This window comes from Amblyomma mixtum, chromosome 7 (genome assembly GCF_055824585.1).
Source record: "Amblyomma mixtum isolate Tamu chromosome 7, ASM5582458v1, whole genome shotgun sequence".
NCBI classification, from domain to species: Eukaryota; Metazoa; Arthropoda; class Arachnida; order Ixodida; family Ixodidae; genus Amblyomma; species Amblyomma mixtum.
Window position 1 is genome coordinate 141,624,455 of NC_143018.1, and position 24,895 is coordinate 141,649,349.

The window sequence follows — 24,895 nt, forward strand, 5'->3', positions numbered from 1 at the left end:
TCGCGTAAAGACGAATCGACCACCGCCACTACAGCGATTTTGGTATCTCCTCCTCTCCAAGACGCGTCTGTATACACGGTCGTGGCTTGAGGAGCGTATATGTTTTCTCAATGAATTCGGCCCTCGCTTCTCTTCTGCCTCGATGGAGGTTAGGATCCATGTTTTTTGGTATTGGAGCTGCCTTGAGGGTCTTGCGAAGCTCGTCGGGGATCGTTGCCGTCCTCGACATTTCTCGCATCCGACGGTATCCGAGCCTGCAGGAGCGCTCTTCCAGTCGTTGTTTGCAACAGCCTGAGTTTCTGCGACTCAAGCTGCGCCTCTCGTAGCTCCTCAAAGGTGTTATGTAATCCCAAGGCCATGAGTTTTTCTGTAGACGTGTAGCGTGGTAGTCGGAGCGCGTAGCAGGGCATCCGCTTGTTGTATTTCGTTTTTGTTGAGGCACTGGTAGGGTAGGCTGTACGTGATTCGACTAACTACTAGGCTTCTTACTAGTTTTAGTGTGTCCTCTTCACGCATGCCATGTCGCCTGTTGGTGATGCGGGTGATCATGCGTGCGACTTGTAGCGTTGCTGCTTTCAGTAATGTAAAAGTGTGAGTACTGCGCTGGTTGGATTGAACCCACATGCCCAAAATTCTTATTGTTGCAATGTCTTTTCGGGTATTGGCGTCCCTTCTAGGTAGACATTGAGTTTTAGGTCCTCGTTTGTTGGGACGGTCCGGATGAGAGACAGATGTGGGCTGCAGGCACTGACAACGTTGTGCCAGAAACGCGGCGCTGAAGCCATAGGCCGTTTCCTTCCATTCTGTTCATTGGAGTTGACGTTTTACACTCGATCATTGTAAGGATGTCTGCATAACTGGCTCCCTGGGTCAGCGGACGCTTATACGTACGAGGGGTGATTAGAGAGGGATGTGGGCTGCATGCGTTAGCGCTGACAACGATGAGCGAACTCTCGCGATCAACCATTAACTGCCACCTGCCAGGGTGGCAGGGGACTTTAATGTAGATATAAAGACAAACAGTAATTTTTTGCCACTTATGCAGGAGAACATCTGTTCTGTAATGCGCCCCATGGCTGTGACGTCCTGAAATACTTGCCCAGACCTCGTCTTTGTGAATCACGAATTTCAGAGTGGAGCGAAACATAACAAAATATTGATGCTGCCACTTGAAATTCGTTTACAATTTGCTTCAACTCTGAATGCCGGACTTCATTCAGCTGCTGAACCTGGTTAGAGAGCGAAAGCTATCGCGTATTGCGCAACTATAAGCAGCTTGGCATCTTTAACATTGTGTGTGTCCTGGACACTGGATAGGCAGCGCAACCACCCTGCCAACTTGGCAGCTAATGGTTGATCGCGAGAGTTCGCTCACCCAATGAACGTTGCGACCTACTGCTGCAGTGCCGCATGTCTGCCTCAACGCTGTCAGCCCCAACGCATGCAGCTCACATCGCTCTCTCATCACCCCACGTACCACAAAGCGCGATTCAGGCATCCACTGACCCAGGGAGCCAGTTATGCGCACTTCCTTCCCTTAAAATCATAGGAGTGTAAAACGTTTTGAACGCCACCACCAATGAACACAACGAACGCTGACGGCCCATGGCTTTTCTTGCACATTACTAATGCCAACGCATGCAGCACACATCTGCTATATCTATCACTACTGCTACATAGCTTAAAGTCTACCTAGCTTTATGCACGACTGAGGTGTCCACTGTTCCAAGAGGGAAGTTATGGGCCTTACCTTTGCTTTCCAAGCAGCTCCATTGGTTTCATAGTTCAAAGGGCGACTAAGGTGTCCACTGTCCCTGGGGGGCCACTTAAGCACCTTTGCTTTCCAATCTCAAGGTCATTTAAGGTGAAAACTAGGCTCACAGCGATCCAAGCATAGTGAAGATTTCGCTTCAATAATATGGTAAGGTATGCCCGCTCCAGAAGAGAGTGTGTCAGCACACAGACAGAGCAGAGCTTGTTGCAGCAGCTGGAATAGCCGCCAACAAATGACATCGGCGCACCGATGCGCCGAAACTCGCCATCACGGCATGCCAGCAAACAGTGCGCACCAGAGATTTGACATCCACTTTTATTTGCGTCTTTCGTTGTTCCCCTCATGCACGGCTCCTGAGGATCGCCCTTGCGCTGCAATGTCCGAGTTCCACAGACCAGCTGGGAACAAGCACAGGGAACCGCTTTCCTTCGGGAACAAAGCCGGCACAGTTCACATGATTCAAGCCACAGAACACAGCGGAGGGGGCGCTGACAAAACACTGCGCACTAGTGATTTGTTGCGTCAGCTACGGTACGCAATGCCAGAAGATTCCCTCCTATGTCATCGCGCTCCACTTCGAAAAAAAACTTGCCTGTTCGAGTATTACTGAAGCAGCACCTTATGCGCAGGGCAGTTTCGCAAGTGCATTGTCTGCCTCTCGGGAAGACATGCCCTTCTCGGCCCGCCAACCATCCCTTCGTCTACGGTTGCCCGACACAACACGCATGAGTCAAACAATACAAATAAGCGGCAAAGCACACGGCTGCAGAGAAGCCACGCAAAATCCCACCCCGTAGTCAAGTCACTACGTCCGCAGCCCAGAGGCCGTCCACTAAAATATAATTTGTGGAGACCACATCGTCGTCACGCTGGGCGAGCGAGGACAGCCGACCGTGCCTTGCTAGCTAATGACTGGAGACCAATGCACACTATTCAGCGGTCCCACAACTGCCATTTGAATTGTGCAGCCGGTTCAGAAGTGCCCTATTCACTTTCTAGCTGAAAGTTCGAACTTTCATTTTCTCAGCTGTTTTTATTACTTCTTCTCCGGCTATTAAGATCCCCCCCCTGTAGAGGGAAAGATGGAAAAGAGCAAAGAGCACACGAGAGCACGCATGGCTATGCGGGAAGAGTGAACAATGAACCGATCGACAGCGACGGCTGGAGCACTGCTGCCCTCATGGAGTATGTGGGATCAAATAACGAACCAACGAACGCGCCCTTCCCACGACATCAAAAAATTTGTCACTGACCTGCACCAAAAATTTATGAACAGGGGCATGCCAAAAGCACATGAAGCGCGGTCAGCCAATGACAAGAGAGCTCACACACTTTGTGGTTGGCCAGCTCACACTGGTTGACGCAGTGGTGGCCTATGAGCTTCGAATGTGGACGAGAACAAGGAACCCAATCACCATGCAAGCAAATGCAGGCCCGTTTTATGGAGAACATCTGGCCTGACTGTAACTCACGGCAACCGAATTTGTTGCTTGCTTTGAAGATGCTGAAGGTGCCTCAGGGCAAAGGACTGACAAAGTACGGCAACCCCAGAACCAAGCAACTAACTGATGAAATCCAGCCAAGCTCCACATAGGTCACGTGACCCCACTTGCTGGCTCACTGATACAGCAGCAGATAATTTATCTGTTGCAACAAGACAGAACCAAAAGGAATGGTCTTTGTTAAGAGATGGGAAGAAAGCAGAGTAAGTCAGGGAACAAAAGCGAGTTAATATCTAAGTTCAGATCAAGAAGGAGGAATGGGCAAGTTAACCGATGATACCTTGGAGTAATGAAGTGGATTCCAAGAGAAGGCAAAACACTTCCTTGTTTTCTACAGCGACAGCAGAGCTTTCCTCCGGGGAAACCACTTTGGCCAAAAACCTGTTGGCTAATGAGAAGTTTCCCTAAGTTATTTTCCAGTAAAGGAGGAATGCTGAAAGTGTCCAGTTTGCATTTGGCTAAGCCAAAAACGTGCATTCATCTGCAGACTCACAGCCCCACAGTGATTCAGCCTGCTGCACACATCTTCAGTGTGATCAAGACACAAAATGTAGCACACCCAGAGTCTCAAAGCCTCGAAGATATCAGCGCCGGTTGCTGAGTTTTTGGAGGAGACTTTTTCTAAAGTTTGAACAAAGAGAAAGCTCCATTCCTGAAGCTGACTTGAAGTTTATCTTCAATTGCTAACTGCACGAGATACAAAACTGGCCCCGCATTGCCATACTGCATGAACTACTAGAGTGCTAGTACCCGAATCTGACAACCACTTCCTCCCATGGCTATGGATGAGAATTTTACTCAGGTAGACCTCTCGAATGGCCACCTCAATATAGCTGTTCTCATGAAGTGGAACTTACTGGCTCTTTGCAAGACAATCAAAAGCCAGACATATACATCTTTTGCACAGAGGCATGGCATTTCAAGCTCGTGCCAACTGTCAGGGCTCCCAATGCCAGTAGGGGCTTTAGGACAACATGCTGGATGTCTGATGGCTCTCACGACAACACACCAAATGCCAGACAGCAATGCAATCCTGATACTATGTGATGCTTCTAAAGGATGCCTCGCCATGGGTGTTGGCTAAAAGCACTCCGCAAATGTGCTTTGAAATGTGGTTACCACTCAACTCCTGGCAGCTAGCACTCAGTGATAGCAGAGGAAGGATGCAGTGGACAGAGTATGGGACATTGTTGAGCCAGCAGCCAACACAATGCTCTGAATGGAAGATAAGAGCTAAATGTCTTCCTTCAACACTAGTGTCCGTTGCACGTTAGCCGCGTGAGTGAACTGATAGAAACACGGCCTTTATTAAAGGCTCTCACGTGCACACTGCTCGAGACATCTATGGGAGCATGTGGTCCCATAGTTGTCACGGCGGCTGAGGCGGGTGCTGATTCAGTCGTCTCACACTGCTGTAAAGCTTAGTGCTAGGGCCTTGTGGCAAAAATTCCTCGAGCTTTGCCCAGAGCAGAACGACGGCCATGCTGTCGTGGGTTACTGGCAGGACCCAGTGAACTGTGGAATATGAACTGAATAATGAAGGACCAGTAGTAGTCGGAGGGGTTTGCTGTCAACAAAGCATGCTGGTTAACCACGCTAACAGAACTTTCCACGAGGGCTCAACGAAAACCATGCGCTAACTGCACGGATGAAAGGCGCAGCTGACACAAGCTTTGTCCCCAGACATTGCACACGACAGCATCCAATATAGTCACGCAGCTGTTCCCATCCTTAAGCGCCAAGGTTGCTCCAATACAAAGATAGTTGCATAACATTGGCATGGAAGTATCTTCAAGACTGCTTAGTTTCTTCCTAGTCTCTTCAGGCATTATGTCATAGTAAGGCTCATTATTCATTTATGCTGCTTTGATATTGTCGTCTACCCGCTTTAATATATAAGCACTTCACCACAGATGAACCACCAAAAACAAATGGATCGGGTGTGTAATCACTTTTCAGGATACTCACTTCGAGGAATATACGGATATTTCCGTAACCCTGCCAGAGTTCAGTCAAATGCAGCACAAAAGCCTCTCCCAGCTTCAACAGTTACCCGTGCCTCGATCTAGTCTGCTGGGCCATATCACCCATGAAATTTCCATGCTCATTCTCTGTCAGACTCGGTCACACGTGCCTATGATCGCCTTCCTCTAGGTACCCACTTTGTCAGGAGACTCTACTGGCTGTGCAGATTTTCAGCTAACCTAGGCCCAAAAGCCTACACTGCTTTCTCTCAATGTTACTTACCCCTATCTCCATTCTTAGTGACAGATACGCACGGACTTAAAACAGGAAATGCTAATACTCGTGCCACACAGCCGCCAAAAACACGCAGACTTAACATGGCTAGCTTTATATTACACAAAACACTTAAATGTAGTCTTAGATGTCTGCATCATGTCTTCCGAGAATGGCCTGCCCGCAGGCCTTCCTGGAAGACTAAGTCATTTATAGACACAGCCAAGCTACTCAAAACAAGAGCCAAAGTTATTCTTCCTTTCCTCGAGACGAAAACTGGCCTGCTGGAAAACATGGGGCCTTACATTTCAAACAGGTTGAACAAGCATTACCCCTGCGCAATGGCCACGAAATACTCTGCAAGCAAGGCATTGCCAAATGTTGCTCACTGCTGGAGATTCACGAAGCAACAGCGTAAAGCAGTGAATTGTGGCCATCAACAAACAGGGGGCAGGACAGCTATAGGCACACTTCTACCGTTACATTGGGCCGTCCGAAACTAAATACTGCAGCATCATAGCTGGCCACTACAGCGGGCATAATTTTAATTAAGTCTGGACAACAATCCAAAGTCACTGCCTTCTCAGCTTTGGTGGCATGCTTCAAACACAGCTGCTGCATATCACTAAGGCTAGCTACTGAGGAGTCACCGGATGCACACCTCTGTTAATTGGTCCACGCTCAACTGCCTGTTATCGGCTGCCAACAATTTCCCGTATACAACTTCTTTTCAAACCAATTATCGTAATATCTTCTCTCAATCCTATGAATGGTATGTATAGGATAGCAGCATATATGGCTGGTGCCTTGCCTTAACCCCTTTGCCCCCGTTCAACTGTACCATACTTCCCAGATCAGCACAGTAATGTACGGTGTGTTCGAGAAGAACACTACACAGACAACCAAAAGCCACTGCATAGAAAAATTTAAATTTCTGTCGCCGACTGTTCACATTATTTCACAGTATGCATGCCTCATTAGTTGGCACCCTCATACCAGGCATGATTGCTTGAATGTGACGAGAACTTAAGCCTCGCTGCCAACTACACTCAGCTATAAGATACGGTTGGCGTTGAAACAGGAGAAGTGGTACGGGACTTCGCAATCAGCTACGTCATTTAATGGCCAGCTTAAGTGCCATTGTCAATATATGCACGGAGAAAGTTAATAGCAAGAAAGACTGAGGCCCCATATCACAGATGTCACAACCCTCAATGGTCGTCATTCCCCTACCCAACATGAGCACGCGTGGCAACTGCCCTGGCCAGACCGTCACGCGAGCAGCCATCACCAGCACGGTTTCACATGCCTGTTGGTCACCGGGTCACGGGCTAATATAAAAGAAAGTGGGCCCGCTGAACGCACCGCACGCCTGCATAATTAGAAAAGCAGTTCAGACGACTAGTCACGAATCTGGCGATGTGGCATGGCAGCCCACGCATTCCCACCACATCACTCAGCCAGAGCTGCACACACGGGTTTTTTTGCCGGCACACTGCACAGCATTCACACATGCGGGTGCTCTTCTTCCCACGGTTCGGTGTCCCAGCCCAGCCTCAGGTATTCAGCGAACAGCGCCCGGGTCTGGTGCAGCACCCGGTGCAGGTGGTGGCGGCGCACCATCTTGTCGAAGTGCATGGCCAGCTCGTTGTAGTCCATCCCGTTGCGTATGATCACGTCACGGTGCTGCAGCAGGAGCGTCAGGCACAGGAACATCATGAACGGGTTGCCACCGCCCAGCTCCTGGGGCCGGGGCAGCCGTGGCCGGACGCCGCTCCGCTGCTTGGGCGCTGGCACGGCAGCGGCATCATCCGCCCATGGCCGCGGGTTGCTGACAACGCCCGAATCCTCAGTAGAAGCCTCACGCGATGAGGCTCCGCCCTCCTCAGAGACGTAGCCCTCGCTCGCGTGGTTGGAGGCCGCACGACGCGACTCATCCGAGTCCTCCGAATCGGAGGAGCGCCGCGACTTGGCGCCGCTGAGCTGCTGCTGCTGCGCGTCGCCCCCGGCTCCGTTGCACCAGGTGGTGGCGGAGTCGCCGCGCAGCCTCCGGTTCAGGCTGTCCAGCTCCATACTCAGCTCGCGTGTCATGGTGGTGCTGATGGGCTCGTAGGCCTGCGAGGTGTCCTCGTCCTCGCTGCTCCCCTGTTGTTCCTCCCCGCGCACAGTGGACGCGGAAGAGGAGGCCGGTGATGCGTGTGCCGACCCCGAGCTCTGGCGCCGGATGGCGCGCACCTTGCTGTAGGGGTTGCCGCCGCGTGCCGCCCCTGCCGGCAGCCGGGGCTCCCCCGCGTAGGGCCGCTCGCAAAGCTCGAGCTCGCCCTCGGGTGGTGCCGGCGGCAGCGAGCTCCAGAGCACCTCGAGCATCCGCAGGGCGTCGTCGAAGGCAAACTCGCGCTTGAGCTCCAGCAGCAGCCAACGGTAGCAGAAAAGCAGGTCCTGGGCACCGCGCTCCTCCAGGTAGCGGAAGAAGACCGGATCGAAGTGCTCCACCAGGTCCGACAAGTGCTGGAACTTGAGCGTCATAGCTTCGCCATCCAGGTTGAAGTTAGGCGCCAGACGACGCATGAGTGCGCAGAAGCACACGTACGCGTGCGGCTCGTCGCGCATCACCACCAACAGCGGGGAGGCCAAATCACTCATGCCCTGCAAAAGATACACACACGCAATGACGACACTCCTACACGGGATTAACCGAAGACAGGTGCTCTATGTGCTACACAGAACGCTAGGCTAGAAGGAATGGGACTCCGGCCAGTCCTTGCTTGCAGTGTGAAGCAGATGTCCATGATGCAACAATAGCGCACAAGGAACACGTCTGCGTCATTTCCTGCATCGTTTCCTTTCCGTCCCTCGTGTTCCTTGTGCGCTATTGTTACATCATGAACGTTATCCGACTCGCCCAGCTTTCGGCTCTGCAAAAGTGGCAGCAGTACCTGGCAGTAAGAGAGCCCCGGGTGGTTGAGCGCAAAGGTGGTGAGCAGGTTGAAGAGTGCGACCACGTTGGCATTGTCGTCGCCGCCAGCGTAGAAGGGGTGCGTGCGGTCAGTGCGCAGCACGTCCTTGCGCACCATGTTGGTGACCAGCTGGATGTCACTGCTGTAGCCTGGCTTGTCCAGGAGGTTCTTCCAGGCGGAACGCAGCTGGAGATACTGGTCGCTCTTACGGCGCATGTAGGCCAGCCGCTGGCGGCCCGTCAACCCCTCCGGGTAGACGTTGAGGATGTGCTTCCACACCACCTGCATGTGACATCCCCAAAGGGGAAACGGGGACAGGGCTGGGATCTCAAGACTAAAAATTTGGAGAACACTTAAGCTTCGCTTTTAAGAGTGGAACGCCCTTGCACATGGGTAAATTGGTTTTTGAGGAAAGGTAATGTATCTGTCTCCACAGGCACCTGAACCTCTCAGTAGACACCTGAACCTTGCTGTAACCAATGAACAAGACACCCTACTCACTAGACACGCCTTTCTTTATTAACCATGGCTTGTCTTGCACTCCGGAGGCCTTTGTTCGATTCCCCAACTCGAACAATTTCCTTCTCGGTTTTATTTATTAATGCTTCCGGGATTTCTCGCTCAAAGCCAATGACACCGACCACGACACCGGCTTTTCTGTGACATGGGGCCTTTAATGCTGTCGCGTTTAAATGAAGCTAGACATGCTCACAGCGTGACCATGCACTCTGGTGGCAGAGTGAAACAGATGCACTGGGCTCCCCTTAAGACGAATCCTTGGATATGGTTAACAGTGTGATGCCATTTGATTGGTTTCCAACAGGAGTCAATATAGGTTTAAGTGCATAGTTTTACAGCACAACGCCATGAGGCCAAAGAAGGTAAGAAGCAGGACGAACACAGCGCTGACTGACAACTGTTTATTTAGCGACACAGACACAGCTCAAATACTCTCAGACCAGCACCAGAGCACACCATGCCGGAGAAAAAGAAAACATCACACCTTTATCACAAAAACCATGAAATAAACGTGTTTTCTGCATTATACAACACAACCGAAGTATCGCTAATGCACAGTGGGCCAGCTTTTTTATATAATATGCCTCTATCGTTTCAGGTGCGGTTTTAAATCTCCTCCTGCTAAGAATCCACACACTTATTTCCCGCCAGGTATAGTGTGATTGTTGCCTTTTTCGATCACCTAGCATTACTTACGAACTTCTCGCAGGTGCGGTGCGTTTCGCGATGGTTGCACAAGCATGTTTAATTAAGCCTTACTAGGCTAAGCGGGTAAATTGGGGTGTGTCTTATACGTGGGTGCGTCTTATATACCAATTAAGATTTTCAATGGCAGCCTGCATATATGGCGGGTGCGTCTATATAAGGATGCGTCTTATACACCGGAAAATATGGTAGTTGCCCGATACGCTATAGCTTTTGCTCTCTAACCAGGTTCAGCAGTAGTTGAACCACAGCTAATCTTTTTTCTCACTGTATCCCAGTGTGTGCACAGTGGGCCAGCTTTTTTATATAATATGCCTCTATCGTTTCAGGTGCGGTTTTAAATCTCCTCCTGCTAAGAATCCACACACTTATTTCCCGCTGCAAAATCCTCGTAAGTGTTGCAGTGCTTGACAAGTCTGGCATCCTCCCCATTCTTCAAATCGCTTCCGTGCTCTTCCTGATGTACAACCTGCCACACATCAAGAAGGTTTCGCACACCACGTCAGTGGCACATTCCACAAAACGGTTCCTGTGCCTCTTTTTACAGCCCGATTTTTTGTTCCCAGCGGTGATGCATCGGCCTAACTGGCCAAGCTTTCGAAGGGCTGAAAAAACCAACCGCATGTTCTGCCAGTTTGCCACCTTTCTGAGGCCATGAAAGATCCTGTGAATGTATGGCATCATTTCAGGCCTGCCTTCATCCTGCGGAAAGCATACTGCCTCCTTGCAATCTCCTTGTCAGGAGTGTTTCTGTAACAGCCACAACAACCGACCCAGGGAAGCCGGCAGCCTCAAGCCTAGCCAATTGATTCTTGAAACTATCTTGTACACACATGTACACACGATTTTCTGAGTGCAGATTCCAAGCAGACTTTAATGATCCCCCTCTTCACTATTTTTGAATATTATGAATTATACGGCAGAAGTTCTTTTTGCAATCTGGGTGAGTACAGCCAAGCTTATGTGCATATTCATGAACCTGATTCTTGTATCCAAGGGCTGCATGCTGTCTTCAACCGGGAGTTCGTAGGCGAAGGTGAGGCGCTTTACCATGCTTTCAAAAGTCATTCAATACACTGCTCAGTGTATCCTCATTGGGAATGGCACTATTTTGTTTCAAACAATTAAAAGGACATCCATGTAACAAAACACTTTTCAAATACATCAATCTTAGACTGCTTAAAAACATCCGTGTGAATGGCATCAATTTTAGCTAAAAAGATATGTCATAAAACGAGGGCAATATAACAGCTAATGCAAAAGCCCTTCTTTTGATGATAAAACTCTTCATCAAAGGCAATAAAAGTACTGCAGAGACAAAATTCTAAAAGCATTGAAAAATTCTTGCCCTTCATCCCTCAAGCATTCTGGAAGGATACCAGAACGTTATCATCGATACATTCTTTGACAGCAGGAAACAGTTCTTGATGTACAACAGAATAGAAAAGGCCATCAGTATCGACCAAAAAGACACAGCTTATACCAGTGTCTGTGTCGCTAAATAAACAGTTGTCAGTCAGCACTGGGTTCGTTCTTCTTTTTCTTGTCCTTCTTCTTCCCTTCTTTGGCCTTGTGCCATGCACTGGAAAACAATCAACTTAAATCTACAATACCAACTAGCCCAAGAGCTTACTCTACAGACTCAATGTAAAGAAATATCCACTCAAGACGAACTGCTTCGCGTGTCGGTTAAGACGAACCTTAGTAGCGACCCTGCAACAGCACTCACGGGGAGCAAAAAAAAAATATATAATGCATCTATGCAAAAACAACATGCCCCCACAAGCCGTCTTGCAAAAGCCCGCATTCTTGGGTGGAGGGGGGGAGCTTGCTTGCCGATGCAGAAAGACAGGGAACATTCATGCTGGCACTGACACAGATAGCGGACATGGTCAGATCTCGGCACTGCGCACGTCACATGCCACGCGTTGCCAAAAAAAAGATAAAAAGGCGTGTACGCACAAAGTGAGGCCACTCATTAAAGTTGGAATAAAAAACTCTGGAACCACATTTACAGCTGATGCGACGTTGCAACACGTTGTCATGGCAAAGAGGTGGCCAGATATCAACGCCACGTTCACTGCCTGTGGCAGACGGAAAGACTTGTGATGTGCCTGCTCGTGCAGTAGGTAACAACTATGCTGCAGTAGGAGCGAGATAAGAGAGAGAGTGCCTGGCTAACCCGCTCAGCACCTTCGAAGTGCTCGGAGCACGAGGGAAAGCAAAACGTGCATGCATGCGCACAAATAGCAGCCGCACTGGGATACAGTGAGAAAAAAGATTAGCTGCGGTTCAACAACTGCTGAACCTGGTTAGAGAGCGAAAGCTATAGCGTATCGGGCAACTACTATATTTTCCGGTGTATAAGACGCATCCTTGTATAAGACGCACGCGCCATATATGCAGGCTGTCATTGAAAAACTTGGTATATAAGACGCACCCCAATTTACCCACTTAGGCTAGTAAGGCTTAATTAAACATGCTTGTGTTACCATCGCAAAATGCACCGCACCTGTGAGAAGTTCTTAAGCAACGCTAGGTGATCGAAAAAGGCAACAATCACACCATACCCGCCCATGCTTTAGCAAACAAAAAAAAAACTAAAGAACTCTCCTTATGTCCATAACAACATTTTATTTTAACTTAAAACCTTCAAAGCCTTCAGATGCGCTATCAAAAAGTTTGCCCATTTCTGGAGGCAACGTGGCTGAAACATTCTCTTCGCACTACGCATGTACTACATACACGGAGCAAACAAAGTTGCAAAGGGTGACTAAGAAAACGCCGGCTTGTCTTGACAATGACGAGAAGCGCGATTGTCACCATCTTTTGGCATTTCATATTACTTTTGCTTGGGGCCTCCGAAACGGTAGCGTGTTTGTGGTCCCGGAAGTCGTCATCCCTGCCGTTTCACAATAAAGTTCACCTAAAAAAGTTGCGCACAGCAGTCCCCGTATTGAAGTATTAACTGTGTTACAACCACGTTATTGGTAGTGATATTTTTTCAGTTAAAAAAGCTTGAACATGAACCTGAGTAATTTCTGAACTCGCAAAAAAAAAACCGAAAAATTCACGTATAAGACGCACCCTTGTATAGGACGCACCAGCAAGATTTGTGAAAAAAAGCCGCGTCTTATACACTGGCAAATACGACACACATAGCTTGGCGTCTAACGTTGTGTGGGTTCCGGACACCCACCCACCCTGCCACCCAGGCAGGTGGCGGGTATAATGGTTGATCGCGAGAGTTTGCTCACCCAATGAATGCTGGGGCCTATTGCTGCAGTGCTGTGTGCCTACCACAACATTGTCAGCACTAAGGCATGCAGCCTACATCTCTCTCGCACCAATCCACATACCTCAAAGTGCGATTCACCAGAGAGACAGTTATGCACACTTGCTTCCCTGTGAATGGCCTATGGCTTCCGTGCCCCATTTCTGCTGCAACCTTGGGACTGCAACACCACATAGCTTAAAGCACCTCTCAGCCAGTGTCCCAGGGAGCCAGTTATGCCTTTCCTTTGCTTTCGAAGCCTCATCCATTTCTTAGCTTAAAGCATGACTAAGGTGTCCACTATCCTATGGGGCCAGTTATGCACCTTTCCTTTGCAAAGGGCAACAAAGGTGTCCACTGTCCCGGGGGGGGGGGGGGGGGGGGGGGGGGGGCGTTATTGCCTTTTCTTTCCTTTGCTTTATCTGTTGGCAACCTGGCATGGGCTTTGGTTATGAAGGTCATTTGAAGGTCAAACTTGCGGCTACGGGAAACTTCTTTTACCTATTTCGCTTCAAAAAGAAAGAGACCGTGAACAAAGAAAATCATGCCAATGCCATTTGACAACCATGCCAACGCCATTTTCAAGCAGGATAACGAGAACTTGTTTCATGCTCTTGGTCTTAGCTCACATCATGCATAGTGCACCTATTCCCAATTATACTCTCTCTGTGGGGTCATTTTATTCCTTGTTTTCATGTAACATACATATGGACACCTAGGATGATCAGATGTCTTCTTTAGGGGTACTTCTTTACGACATACAAATGTTCAAATCCCTTCGAGTTATTCTTAATTAACCCTCACTTGATAAGCAGGCGATTTTTCACAAGCCTCAACAGGAGGAGGGCATTCGGGTGAATCGAGCAGAAAATTAAGAAATTCAGAGGTAAAACTGCGAATTCATGCTTGGGCATTGCGCAATTTCCTTCTCGATCCCATGTGGCGCACCTTCCTGAGCGAGGGCTCGACCCCTCCCTGGTAGACGGCGAGCCGGAGCTCCCGGGGCTTGAGCAGGCGTCCCTCGCCGTCCAGGCAGGCCCGGAACTCGCGGTCCCCGAGCGGGCTTCGCGCGGCCTCCTGCTGCTGGCTGGAGGGCGCGGTGGCGGACGACGACCAGGGCAGGCTGATGATGGCCGTGCTCTGCTCCGCCGAGTCCTGCAGGCCGGCCAGGGTGAGCACCTTCTGGAAGCGTGTCAGCGTCTTCTCCATCTGCAGGAAGAACAGCCACGCGGCCACCTTGTAGCGGGGGGGCTTCGCCGCGGGCCTCACGCGCCGCTCGGGGACCAGCGGCAGCCGCAGGAACGAGCCCCCGCTGGCCCCCCTGCCGCCGCGGCTCTTGAACAGGCTCAGCATAATGGCGCCTTCTTGCTCCGCCGCCGCCGCCGGCACGCGCCCTTTTCGTCTTCCCCCCCGAGCGCGCGTTCCGTGTTTCAAGCTTCGCGTATTGCTCCAGAACGCATGATACACGCTCCGGAATTAATTTATCACTGACACTGAGCGGTTAATTCGGTTTCTGTGCGCCGCGCTGCGCTATGACGTCAGAACCCCAATCCTGGCCACGAGAGCAGCGTTGTCTGCTCTCGTACGTAAACACCAGCGCCTTTGGTAAATTGGTTTTTGAGGAAAGGAAACGGAGCAGTATATCTGCCTCGCGTATCTCGGCGGACACCTGAACTGCGCCGTAAGGGAACGGAGCAAGGTGGGAGTGAAAGGAGAGAGAGAGAAAGAGGTGCCGTAATGGAGGCCTCCGGAATAATTTCGACCACCTGGGGATTTTTTAGCATGCGCTGACATCGCACAGCACACGGGCGCCTCTTGCGTTTCGCCTCCATCGAAACGCGGCCGTCGCGGTCGGGTTCGAATCCGGGTACTCCGGCTCGGTAGACGAGCGCCGTAACCACTGAGCCACCGCGGCGGGTCACCAGCGCCTTTCAAATGTCCGCTGCGCCTATATTCTGAGAAAAGCCAAGAGGGACTCAAATCAAGCGGCTCGCTTGGGCAGTCGGCAGAACACGGTTGCTGCGTTGTCTTTAGCTGCAACGCCGATGCTCGGCGGGCATCTGTATCGGTGGCCCTTAAGGCAGGCCGGTTCACACGACGGTCCGTTCACCCGCGGCCCGCGCATCACGTGTTCATACGCTACTAAAAACTGGCTTGCGATCCCAAGACGTCAAGCGGACGCGACGGGCCAAAGGAGCAGACGACGCGCTGGGTGTACCACAGTTGCCAGATTACTTTAAAGTGTTTGGCAAGGCTGGTCAAACCGGTTTTTCCTCCCGACCCATGACTGTGCGATTGAACGAAGCAAAAACTTATTAACTGCAGAGGGAGACCTGCAGAGTGGGTGTGGCTCTTTGTCCAATTCCTCAATGGCCTGAGCTATCTTGCTAGCCCAGTTGCCAGAACTAGTGCACGCACCTTCGCGGGCCGCCGCTAGTACCCGTGAGGGGAGAGGTACAGTTTTTGTCGAAAGTAACTAGGCTCTATGCTTTGCTTCTCATTCGTATAACATATTATCTGTATTTTGTTGTTTGCCAGTGTTGGAGCGTGTATCTACTCCTCGGTGATCTGCCACTTAAGTATCTGTTTGTTTTGTTTGGTGTGTCTGATACGCATGCGTCTTCTGGTGACCTAGGTTGGCCGCTTCTCGAGTAAACTTCAGTTGTTAGTCCAGCGTTGTCCTGTGTTCTTCTTCCCCTCGCGTCTCGTCCTTTCGCTGGTGAAGTTATGTTTGATATAACAGAACCCTCACGGCTTCCCTAAAGATCTAAAAGTTCCATGGAGGTGAGAACAGGGGCTCTCCTCACCATACAGAGATTTAAAGCTCGAGAGCTGGCATAATAGCAAATATACGACTGAAAAGAAAAACGTGCAGCCTGGATACTTTTGACGAAGACTACCTGAGCTTCCTAGCTTGACCAGTCCGCGGGCCGACAGCGCGCCTCTCAGTGCGGTGACGCATGAACACGTAGTGCGCGGGCCGCGGGCGAACGGACCGTCGTGTGAATCGGCCTTTAGCCGGCAGCGCGGCACTCGGCAGATACCCCGGTCACATTGGAACGACATGACGCTTCACTGTCCGTACCGACCAATAGTCGTCGCCGGCTTCACTTCGCCCCACTGATTTCGATATCTGCTGCTTGTTTAGTAAAAAGTCCATGTAAATGAATGCTTGGTGATAATACTACAGGATCCAGCAGTCACCGCGCGAGCGACAAATTCCCACAGTAAAGTGCCGATGACGACGACCGCAGAGCTATTTTGTTTACAGTTGCAAGTGTATACAGGCAGCAACTGCGCATTCGCCCGGCATGAAATGCAAGGGGCGTGCTACTCATGCTAGATAATGCATTCTCCTTTGTGCTGGTTGTACGTCTACTTGTTCACGCAGTGCGACAACTACGCAAGAAACGCCGATCGATGAATGCGAGCGCCAGAGTGGGAATCAGCCGCGGGTTGTTGTGCTTTCTCAGATGTGACCAATGCTTAATTTTAAATTGCTTTAATTATCCAGGAACATGTTCGGCGCCCATTTCGAATAATTAAAAGGGCCTAATTTGCTGCCCAGTACACGAGACGTACGGCGACGACAGCTGCCGGGCGCAGAGACCGGGCCCTTCTCTCATTGTACGTATGTACACTCTGAGATGTAAGTAACTGTCGATTTCAGGTCATCGTGGTCAAAACTCATTGGCTAAAACTTGCGAATGTTCCTTGCACAATCGCCGACATTGCACACACGAATCCCGCGAACTCACCGCTGGCCTACTCGTCGCAGAAGGTGCCTCGCGTCGACTAAACTTTAAAAATCTGAACAGTGTTTACCGCTCCTGACTGCCCCATGGTGAACATATGAAATGCATACAGGGTGTTTCACGTAAGTTGAACCAAGGATTTAAAAAAAGCGGTACACCGCAGCCAGCTACATTGTTTGCTATCATGTGGCGCTTCTCAGAATATATTTATTAGTCAATTAACAAAGATGAGTTATGCAAATTTTCAAATATTCATTTTAGTGCCAAGACCGTTAGGTTGAAGAGCAGGTTTATAAACAACCGACCCCGTTTATTGCAGCACCGTATCTCCTACGGGGTCCTTTTTTTCGGCATCTAAAGAAAGCCCGCGAAATATGAAAAATACCACGTGACTATGTTCGTGCGCTACCAAATTGCAGCGCTCTCAACGGCGCTTCGAGCAAACGGAGCGTGCCCGCTGACCGTAGCAAAGTGAATGGCCGCCGCGCCGCTGTGGAAAGTGCTGACGCACTGTGAAGCCGCTTCTATAAGAGCGGCGGCAAATGGTAGCGAGGTGCTGGAAGAAGTAAGAGAATATGTCTACTTAGGACAGGTAGAGAGTGACCCCTGATCCGGATCATGAGAGGGAAATCACTAGAAGAATAAGAAAGGGGTGGGGCGCATATGGCAGGTTCCCTCATATCATGAATGGCATTTTGCCAATATCCCTCAGGAGAAAGGTGTACAACAGCTGTATCTTACCGGCACTCACCTATGGGGCAGAAACGTAGAGGCTAACAAAGAGGGTTCAGCTTTAGGACAACACAGTGAGCTATGGAAAGACAAAGGATAGGTGTAACCTTAAGAGATCGGAAGAGGGCGGAATGGGTGAGGAAGCAAATGCGGCTTCATACTGACATTCTAGTCGAGATCAAGAGGAAGAAATTGGCTTTGGCAGGGCATGTAATGCGAATGCAAGATAACCGCTGGTCCGTAAGGGTGCACTGAAGAGGAATCTGAACTCGTCTTTTTGCCGCGGGAACTCGATCTACACGTTCCGAGCATTCTTAGAAGCTTCGACTTATTGCCCTGTGTGGCTGATTTCCCTAATTAAATCGAATTAACGTCCGGTTCCCGCCTTTATTTTTTGAATTCTCCCCGTACGGTGGGCGGAGTCGACCAACGCGTAGAGTGCCTTTCAGCCAACTCCGTGGAGGCTTTGCTTCTGCTTTATTTTGTTTTTTTAGGCTTCCATGAATAAATACTTTCATTCGCAGATAATATAGCCCCAAAATAAGCCCGCAGAATAAAAATACGCGCGGACTATTTGCTTCTACGGATTACTACGCATTACTCCGCTGATGGCAGAGCGGCAAGCCGCCACGGGACTGGGTGAAAGGCACTCCACGCTTTGGTCGAGCTCCTGCCATCGTCTGCGGAGAATTAAAAAAAAAGGCGGGAGCCGGACGTTAATTCGATTTAATTAAGGAAATCGGCCACGCAGGGCAATAAATCAAGGTTTCTAAGAATGCTGGGAACGTGTAGATCGAGTTCCCGCGGCAAAAAGACGACTTCAGATTCCTCTTCACTGCACCTTTAAGGGTAATGGAGTGGATTCCAAGAGAAGACAAGCGTAGCAGGGGGCGGCAGAAAGTTACGTGGGCAGATGCGATTAAGAGGTTTGCGGGGATACGGTAACCACAGCTGGCGAAGGACAGGGTTAATTGGAGAGACATGGGAAAGGCCTGCAGTGGGCGTAGTCCGGCTGATGATGATGATGAAGATAGGAACTGGCGGGAGATTCATACCTGAACTCTCTCCAGATCTACACGCAGGCGCAGTACGCCAAAAGGCGTAGCGGAGACGCGTGCCACGACCGCGGTTAGAGCATATACGTGCGCGCGCAATCGACCGCAGCAGCGAGGAAGGGGACACGCACCTGGCTGAAGAAGCTCCCCGTGAGGGACGTCTTGGGCGTGGCTTCCGCCTTGGCCATGTCTCCCGGAGTGACCACGTCCCATTCTGCCAGGCCTGCACATCGCACGCGACACGGGCAGCTGCTGTAAACGGATGCAGACCACTTTCAAAGATGCTACACGCCAAACCGCTGACCTCGGTCGCTGCAGCCCGGCGGATAAATGCATTTTTCGCAGCGGGAACAGAAATCGAGAGGCTCAAGCTGTGTTATTAACGCATGCACTTTATAAAGCATACCATTCGTATGTTATGGCAGTGGTCTCCTTTCAGCGGTCAGGTGTTCCCGTGCCTGCCTCCGCCGATGTGGATCGCGAGGAGACGGTTGCGTCACCGGCTACCAAGTTATTGCCGGCTACTCCCTCGGCTCGATAGTTAAAAAATTGGCAGTGGTTTAACTGTGGTTAAACCTGGAGGATTGCGAAAGCAATGAGGAGAAAGAGAGGCGATGGAGAGCGCGCGGCAGCGGTGGCGGCCCCGGCACGCTAGCTATGCGCCGCTACTGCGCATGCGCAACTGGCGAGCGCGGCGGCGGCACCTCTGAGTCACCCGCGCAGCGACGGCGGCGGCACGCCAGCTGTGCGCCGTGTGACGTCACTGCTCCTCGCGTATGCGCAGTATGGCCTTGCCTCAGCTCCGCGAAATGGCTTTTGCAACAAAACTCAAATGAGCACAAGGCGGCAAAGAGCAACACTTGAAAGGTAGCAGAGAAACGTGCCGAAAATGCGGTGGCTTCCTTGAAGTTGTGTGTTCCTGAGAATGCGTGTGCGCACGTGTTGGGTTTGACGACGCATACGCAACTAAGACCATCATGCGCCAAACGCAGGGTTAAGTGTCTCGTTTGGTTTATGGGGGGTTTAACGTCCCAAAGCGACTCAGGCTATGAGGGCCACCGTAGTGAAGGAACTCCAGATAATTCCGACCACATGGCGTTCTTTAACGTGCACACTGACATCGCACACTACACGGGCGCCTTGCGTTTCGCCTCCATCGAAACGCGGCCGCCGCCGGCGGGATCGAACCCGGGTTCCCCACCTCAGTAATACAGCGCCGTAACAACTGATCCACCGCGGCTGCGCATAATGTAAGGATCGAGTCCGTCCACCTGACTCGTCCAACATTTTAAAACCAATAAAGTTTTATCTCTGTCTGTCTCTCTCTAGTTAAAGAGCTGAAACACTTTTAAAACGCTACAGCTTGTTTAGAAACCGGCTTGCTGCAAAAGCACGCGAACAAATCATGACCCTCACAGGGGAATAGGATATGTTCATAAAACCACGTAAACTGTTTTCTTGTTGCGAAATCAACACTACGCTAGTCGCCGAGCATACTGCGCATGCGCGAGGAGCAGTGACGTCACACGGCGCACAGCTGGCGCCGTCGCTGCGCGGGTGACTCAGAGGTGCCGCCGCCGCGCTCGCCAGTTGCGCAGTAGCGGCGCATAGCTAGCGTGCCGGGGCCAGTCTCGCCGTTTCGCGTGCTCTTGCACGACCACACTGCGCATGCGCGAGGAGCAAGTGACGTCACTACGCACAGCTGGCGTGCCGGCGGGCCGCCACGCTTTGTTCGTTCGCTCCGCATGCGTAATCACGCGCTACTCGTTTTAGTTTTGTCGCTGCGTGCGTGAGCGGCGGCCATCACCGTAGCCGCCTTTTGCGTCGCGCTCCTTCAGGAGCCTTCTATGAAGGGGCCAAGTGACCCCTCTCGAGACTTTACCGCGTCCCAGAAGCAGCCATGAAAACGCGTCGTCACACACACTGGGGAATGCGCACAGCCTCAGAGATTCACGCACTCTTGTCGTACGGCTTGGGCTCGACGCGCAGCTTGAGGCAGGGCTCCGAGGAGCTGAGGAAGGCCGCGTCCAGGTCCCAGTCGGAGAGCAGACCGATGTAGGCATCGCCGCCTTCGTCATCGCGAGCCAGGTAGCTGACCGTGAACTCCCTGCGCACACACACACCACACTCGCCAACGCTCAACACAACAACGGCTTTCGTGCCCAAAGCATTAAAGGTGAACTGAAGTGGAATCTGAACTCGTCTTTTTACCGCTGGAACTCGATCTACACGTTCCGATCATTCTAAGAAACCTCTAATTGTTGTCCCGTGGGGCCGATTTACACAATTTAAATCGGATTAAACGTCCCGGCTCCCGCTTTCTTTCGCCGCAGACGGTAGGAGGAGTCAACTAACGCGTGGAGTGCCTTTCAGGCAGTCGCGTAACGGCTTCGCTTTCGCTTTCATTTTGTTTTTTAGGTTCCCGTGAATAAATATACCAAGTTTCCGTGAATAAATAGGCCCAGTAGCAGACTACATAGCCGCACATTAGGCCCACGGAAATGAAAATACGCGTGGACTCTTTGCTTTCGCCAATCACTACGTATCACTCCGCCGATGGCAGAGCAGCAGGCCCCCACGGGACTGGTTGAGAGGTTAGTTGACTCCTCCCACCGTCTGCAGTGAGTTCAAAAAAAAGGCGGGAGCCGGGACTACTAATATCTCATTTAAATTATGGAAATTGGCAGCACAGGACAATAATTCGAAGTTTCTAAGAATGCTCGGAACGCGTAGATCGAGTTCCCGCGGTAAGAAGACGAGTTCAGATTCCTCTTCAGTCCACCTTTAAGGACCACTTGAGTCAATCCTGGCCTTCGAAGTCTCAGGACCGTGACACGTTTTCGTCGTCTGCCCAGATCGAGGCTACACAAATCTGAGAAACTTGCACTGCCGAAAGGAACGTACGGTCATGAAATTTATGAGCGTGAACACGGCAGCGCGCGTGGCACACAGCCTCGAGCCCTACTTGTGGCGATACGCGGCGGATGTTTTCCGCAACGCGGTGAAACGGGTTACGCCGCCTTGCCTGCTCTCGGCAAGCGGAAGAACACACCTCCCTTTCCACTTTGTTTATGAAAGTGGCCACCGCGTATCGGGTTCGAGGCTACCTGCCACGCGCTCTCGTGTTCACGCTCATAGATTTCATGACTGTACCTAGAACTGCTGGCATTCACTCTCAGCGTCTTTTCCGCGCAGCCTAACTGCCCACCGCGCACAGTTTTAGCGTCCAGCGCTTCTCAGTTTCCACCGGTGAGAGTGCGAAGAAGCACCGACGAGGAGAATAAAATAATCGTGCTGTTGCCACACTTTCGACAACGACCAGTTTCTCGCTGGAAACCCATCATGCATTCGGTGCACGTGGCAGCAGATCATTAAAAACACCGTGTCAAAAACCGTCGCTTCACACGAACGAATAAATAAAAACTTTACTGAACAGGATCCTTCAGGAGACGAAGAAATACACTGAACTAATTACGGGTCTCTGCTCAAATATTGCGTTCAATACAATGAAAGCAGTCTCCTGCGTGCTTCAAGCATCTGCCTGGTTTACCTAATAAATTCGCAGGTTTACACCACGTCCAGTCGACGCGTCACATCGCTACACCGGTGCACTGTCGCGGGTCGAGCCTTCAACGGCCAGGCGCCTCTCAACCATTCGTCTAATTTGAACGGTGGCCAGTGCCGTGACCTGATTGGAGGATTTGAACGGCTGGCTGCCGCAACGGACACGGGCGGCTATAAAAACGGAGCCGCGCTGAACCCGCGGGTAAGACGGGCAGCAGAGGAGCCGGAGCTACGCTCGCCAGGGCCGCCCTTCTTCTTTGTGCCAGCCCGTGGTGCTCTTGGCCCTTGTATCATGTAAAAGCCCTTGTACATAGTGTACATAAAGTCCTTTGACTCAACGTCGCCTCGACCGTTTCTTGGCTCGGAGGCCCAGACCCAACAGTGGTGGCAGCGGTGGGATGCCGAAATCCCAACAGGGGGAAACCTGCCTGTCCACTGATTTGAGCCGAGCTTCTGTCTATGGCTTATTCCTAGGTTGGTCGAAGGACTGGCGCTCGCGTCTGTCAGGATAGGCAGAAGCGTGTCCCCAAGTGTTCCGACAGGAGCGTCGAAAGCACTCTCCTCTGAGCTCCGGCGGCGCAACGAACTCGCGTATAAACTATACACAAGCCTAGCCTCTGGGATTTTTACTATCCGATTTGAGATTTGTGCCCATGCAGTTAATTCACGCTGCACCCACATTATAACAACCAATAAGAAATGCCGCCAAGCTAGAAACAGCGCTAGGTGACGCTTTCTAAATGGCCACTTTGACCGATCGATCTTTGGCGAGAGGAAAAAAAATTCAGGGGGCACTTTGGCTCTCTAAAGTGCTGCAAGGCGAAAGCGTTTCCTGGCGCACTGTTTGTTTTTTATTTATTGTTTTATTTTCTATATTTCATTTCATCGTTTCTTTATTTTTGTTTCCTTTTTATTTTATTGCTTTTTATTTTTTATACTACGTAGTTATTTTTCTTTTCTTTTTATTTTTGTTCCTTTACTTATTTTTATTGTTTTTATTTTCATATTGTTATTTTTTATTTCTTTTATTTCATTTATGAAACCCTCACTAGACGCGCCTCTATTCATGCCCAAACCCTGAGTGTTCGTCGCGGAGTGGTAGCGTCTCCACTTCAAGCGCCACAGGCGCTGGTTCGATTCCCAGCCTGGACGCAGGTTCTTTTTAAGTAGTGACGCCGAAACGCGGACACATCTGCCGACACGGCTGCTAACGACATTATGAGGCATTAAAGGCTTTCGCTTTAAAAACTTGGACAACCGTACGTCGGGCACTAAAATGTCTCGAACAGGGATGGCGGCTGCGTCCACGTATTACCTGACCGCGCGGAGTGGCAGACTAAAGCAAGCGAGATGAGCTGAACAAGAAGAAGGGGGCTACGCACCCTCGTATGTCGAACGCCCTGGCCAGCAGGTTCTGGAGCACTTCGAACGATGTGATCTGCGGGTCCAGGCTGAACTTGCGGTGCTCCGTGGGGCCGTGGCTGCCCTCGCACTTCTGGAACGACACAAGGGACGAGTTACGACCACGCGCCGCAGCTGCCAAATGTGCGTCGAACGCAAAGGCCTCCACCCGCACCAACACCAACGAGTGTGACTGTGTACAGTTATCGAGAGTATAGATTCAATACTGACACCTTTCGTTATTCATTTTTTCCGCAAGTGATTACGGAATGGAATATGTTACCTGCGAATGTTGTTAGCTCTGATTCTCTGGGTAGTTTTCTTTGTCACCTGTCGTAATTGTTTATTTGAACTTTTTAGTAAGGCATTGCTCGTACTTTTTCGAATAAATATTTTTTCACACTGTTTTATTTTGTGTTGTTTAATACTGCGCCTTGCATTTTGAAACTGTCTCCCATGATTATCCTTTTTACAATGTTATTTCAGTCGTGTGAACCTTCTTCGTAAATTTTTTTGTGACGTAACTAAAAGAAGAAAACCAACACGTACCCATTCCTGCAACAGCCTCGAAAGAGACTAGCAGTATGTTACAAATAAAAATAAATAAATAAAAAAAGCTCCACTCCTCGGCACTCATCTGATCCAAATGACTACGTGGGACGGGATTCCACGCGAGAGGGAAAGAGCCCGCCTGGTCAAAGCCCGGTAGCGCCAACAGTCCTGCCCTTATAAAAATGGTCTATGGAGTGTCTACAGACTTCTTACTGACTTCCTATAGATAATGCTTTTTGTCTATAGACAAAAGTCTACTAAAAGTGTATGACCATAAATCTATAGATTGTCTATGGACTGTCTATGGCATTTGTTTTGTCTATAGGCTGTTCTCTAGGATTTGTCTATAGACAATGTATAGCCTTTATCGACCGAAGTCTATAGACACTCTATAGAGTGTCTAAAACTTTTTTGTAAGGGTGGGAGCCTTGCGGCAAGCTGTTACTTCTTTCTGCAGTGTGACCACACTCCGCGACAACTTTTTCTGGCAACGCAGCGGAAGCTACAAGCCCTCTCTTCTAACGCAGCGGAACACCCAGTGTGTGCAATACTGGGCTTTATAAATTTTTTAAAGACATTCATTGAGTGGTGCGTGAAATCCACCCCTGCACATAAGGTATGCGGCCACGGGGACAGAAAATGAGATAATAATTGTCGCCATAAGACATCTAATTAACTAAAACAGAGTAATGAACTTATTAGTGCCTCCAGTAAGCGGTCATCTTTATACTGCAGACTAAAAGGCACTCGTATTCATACACAATTCCATTTTGTAGAACTATAGCGCGCGTGTTTTGCACAAGACATCCGCGTTCAGATGTTCAACGTTTTCAGATGCGCAAGGTGATGAACATCGGCGAGAGACTC

At 50.4% G+C, this 24,895-nt stretch overlaps 1 protein-coding gene across 1 annotated transcript in view; it reads right to left on the reverse strand.

The window, feature by feature from the left end:
• Positions 1 to 2,072: 2,072 nt before the first annotated feature.
• The window catches only part of LOC149337742 (TBC1 domain family member 25), a 71,165-nt gene continuing 48,342 nt past the window's right edge, over positions 2,073 to 24,895 (reverse strand). The window contains 7 exon segments of the mRNA XM_089553496.1: positions 2,073 to 8,160; positions 8,451 to 8,753; positions 13,918 to 14,178; positions 18,643 to 18,738; positions 18,741 to 18,760; positions 20,470 to 20,618; positions 23,458 to 23,570. Coding sequence (XP_089409622.1) covers positions 7,021 to 8,160; positions 8,451 to 8,753; positions 13,918 to 14,178; positions 18,643 to 18,738; positions 18,741 to 18,760; positions 20,470 to 20,618; positions 23,458 to 23,570 — 2,082 coding nt within the window. The 3' untranslated portion in view covers positions 2,073 to 7,020.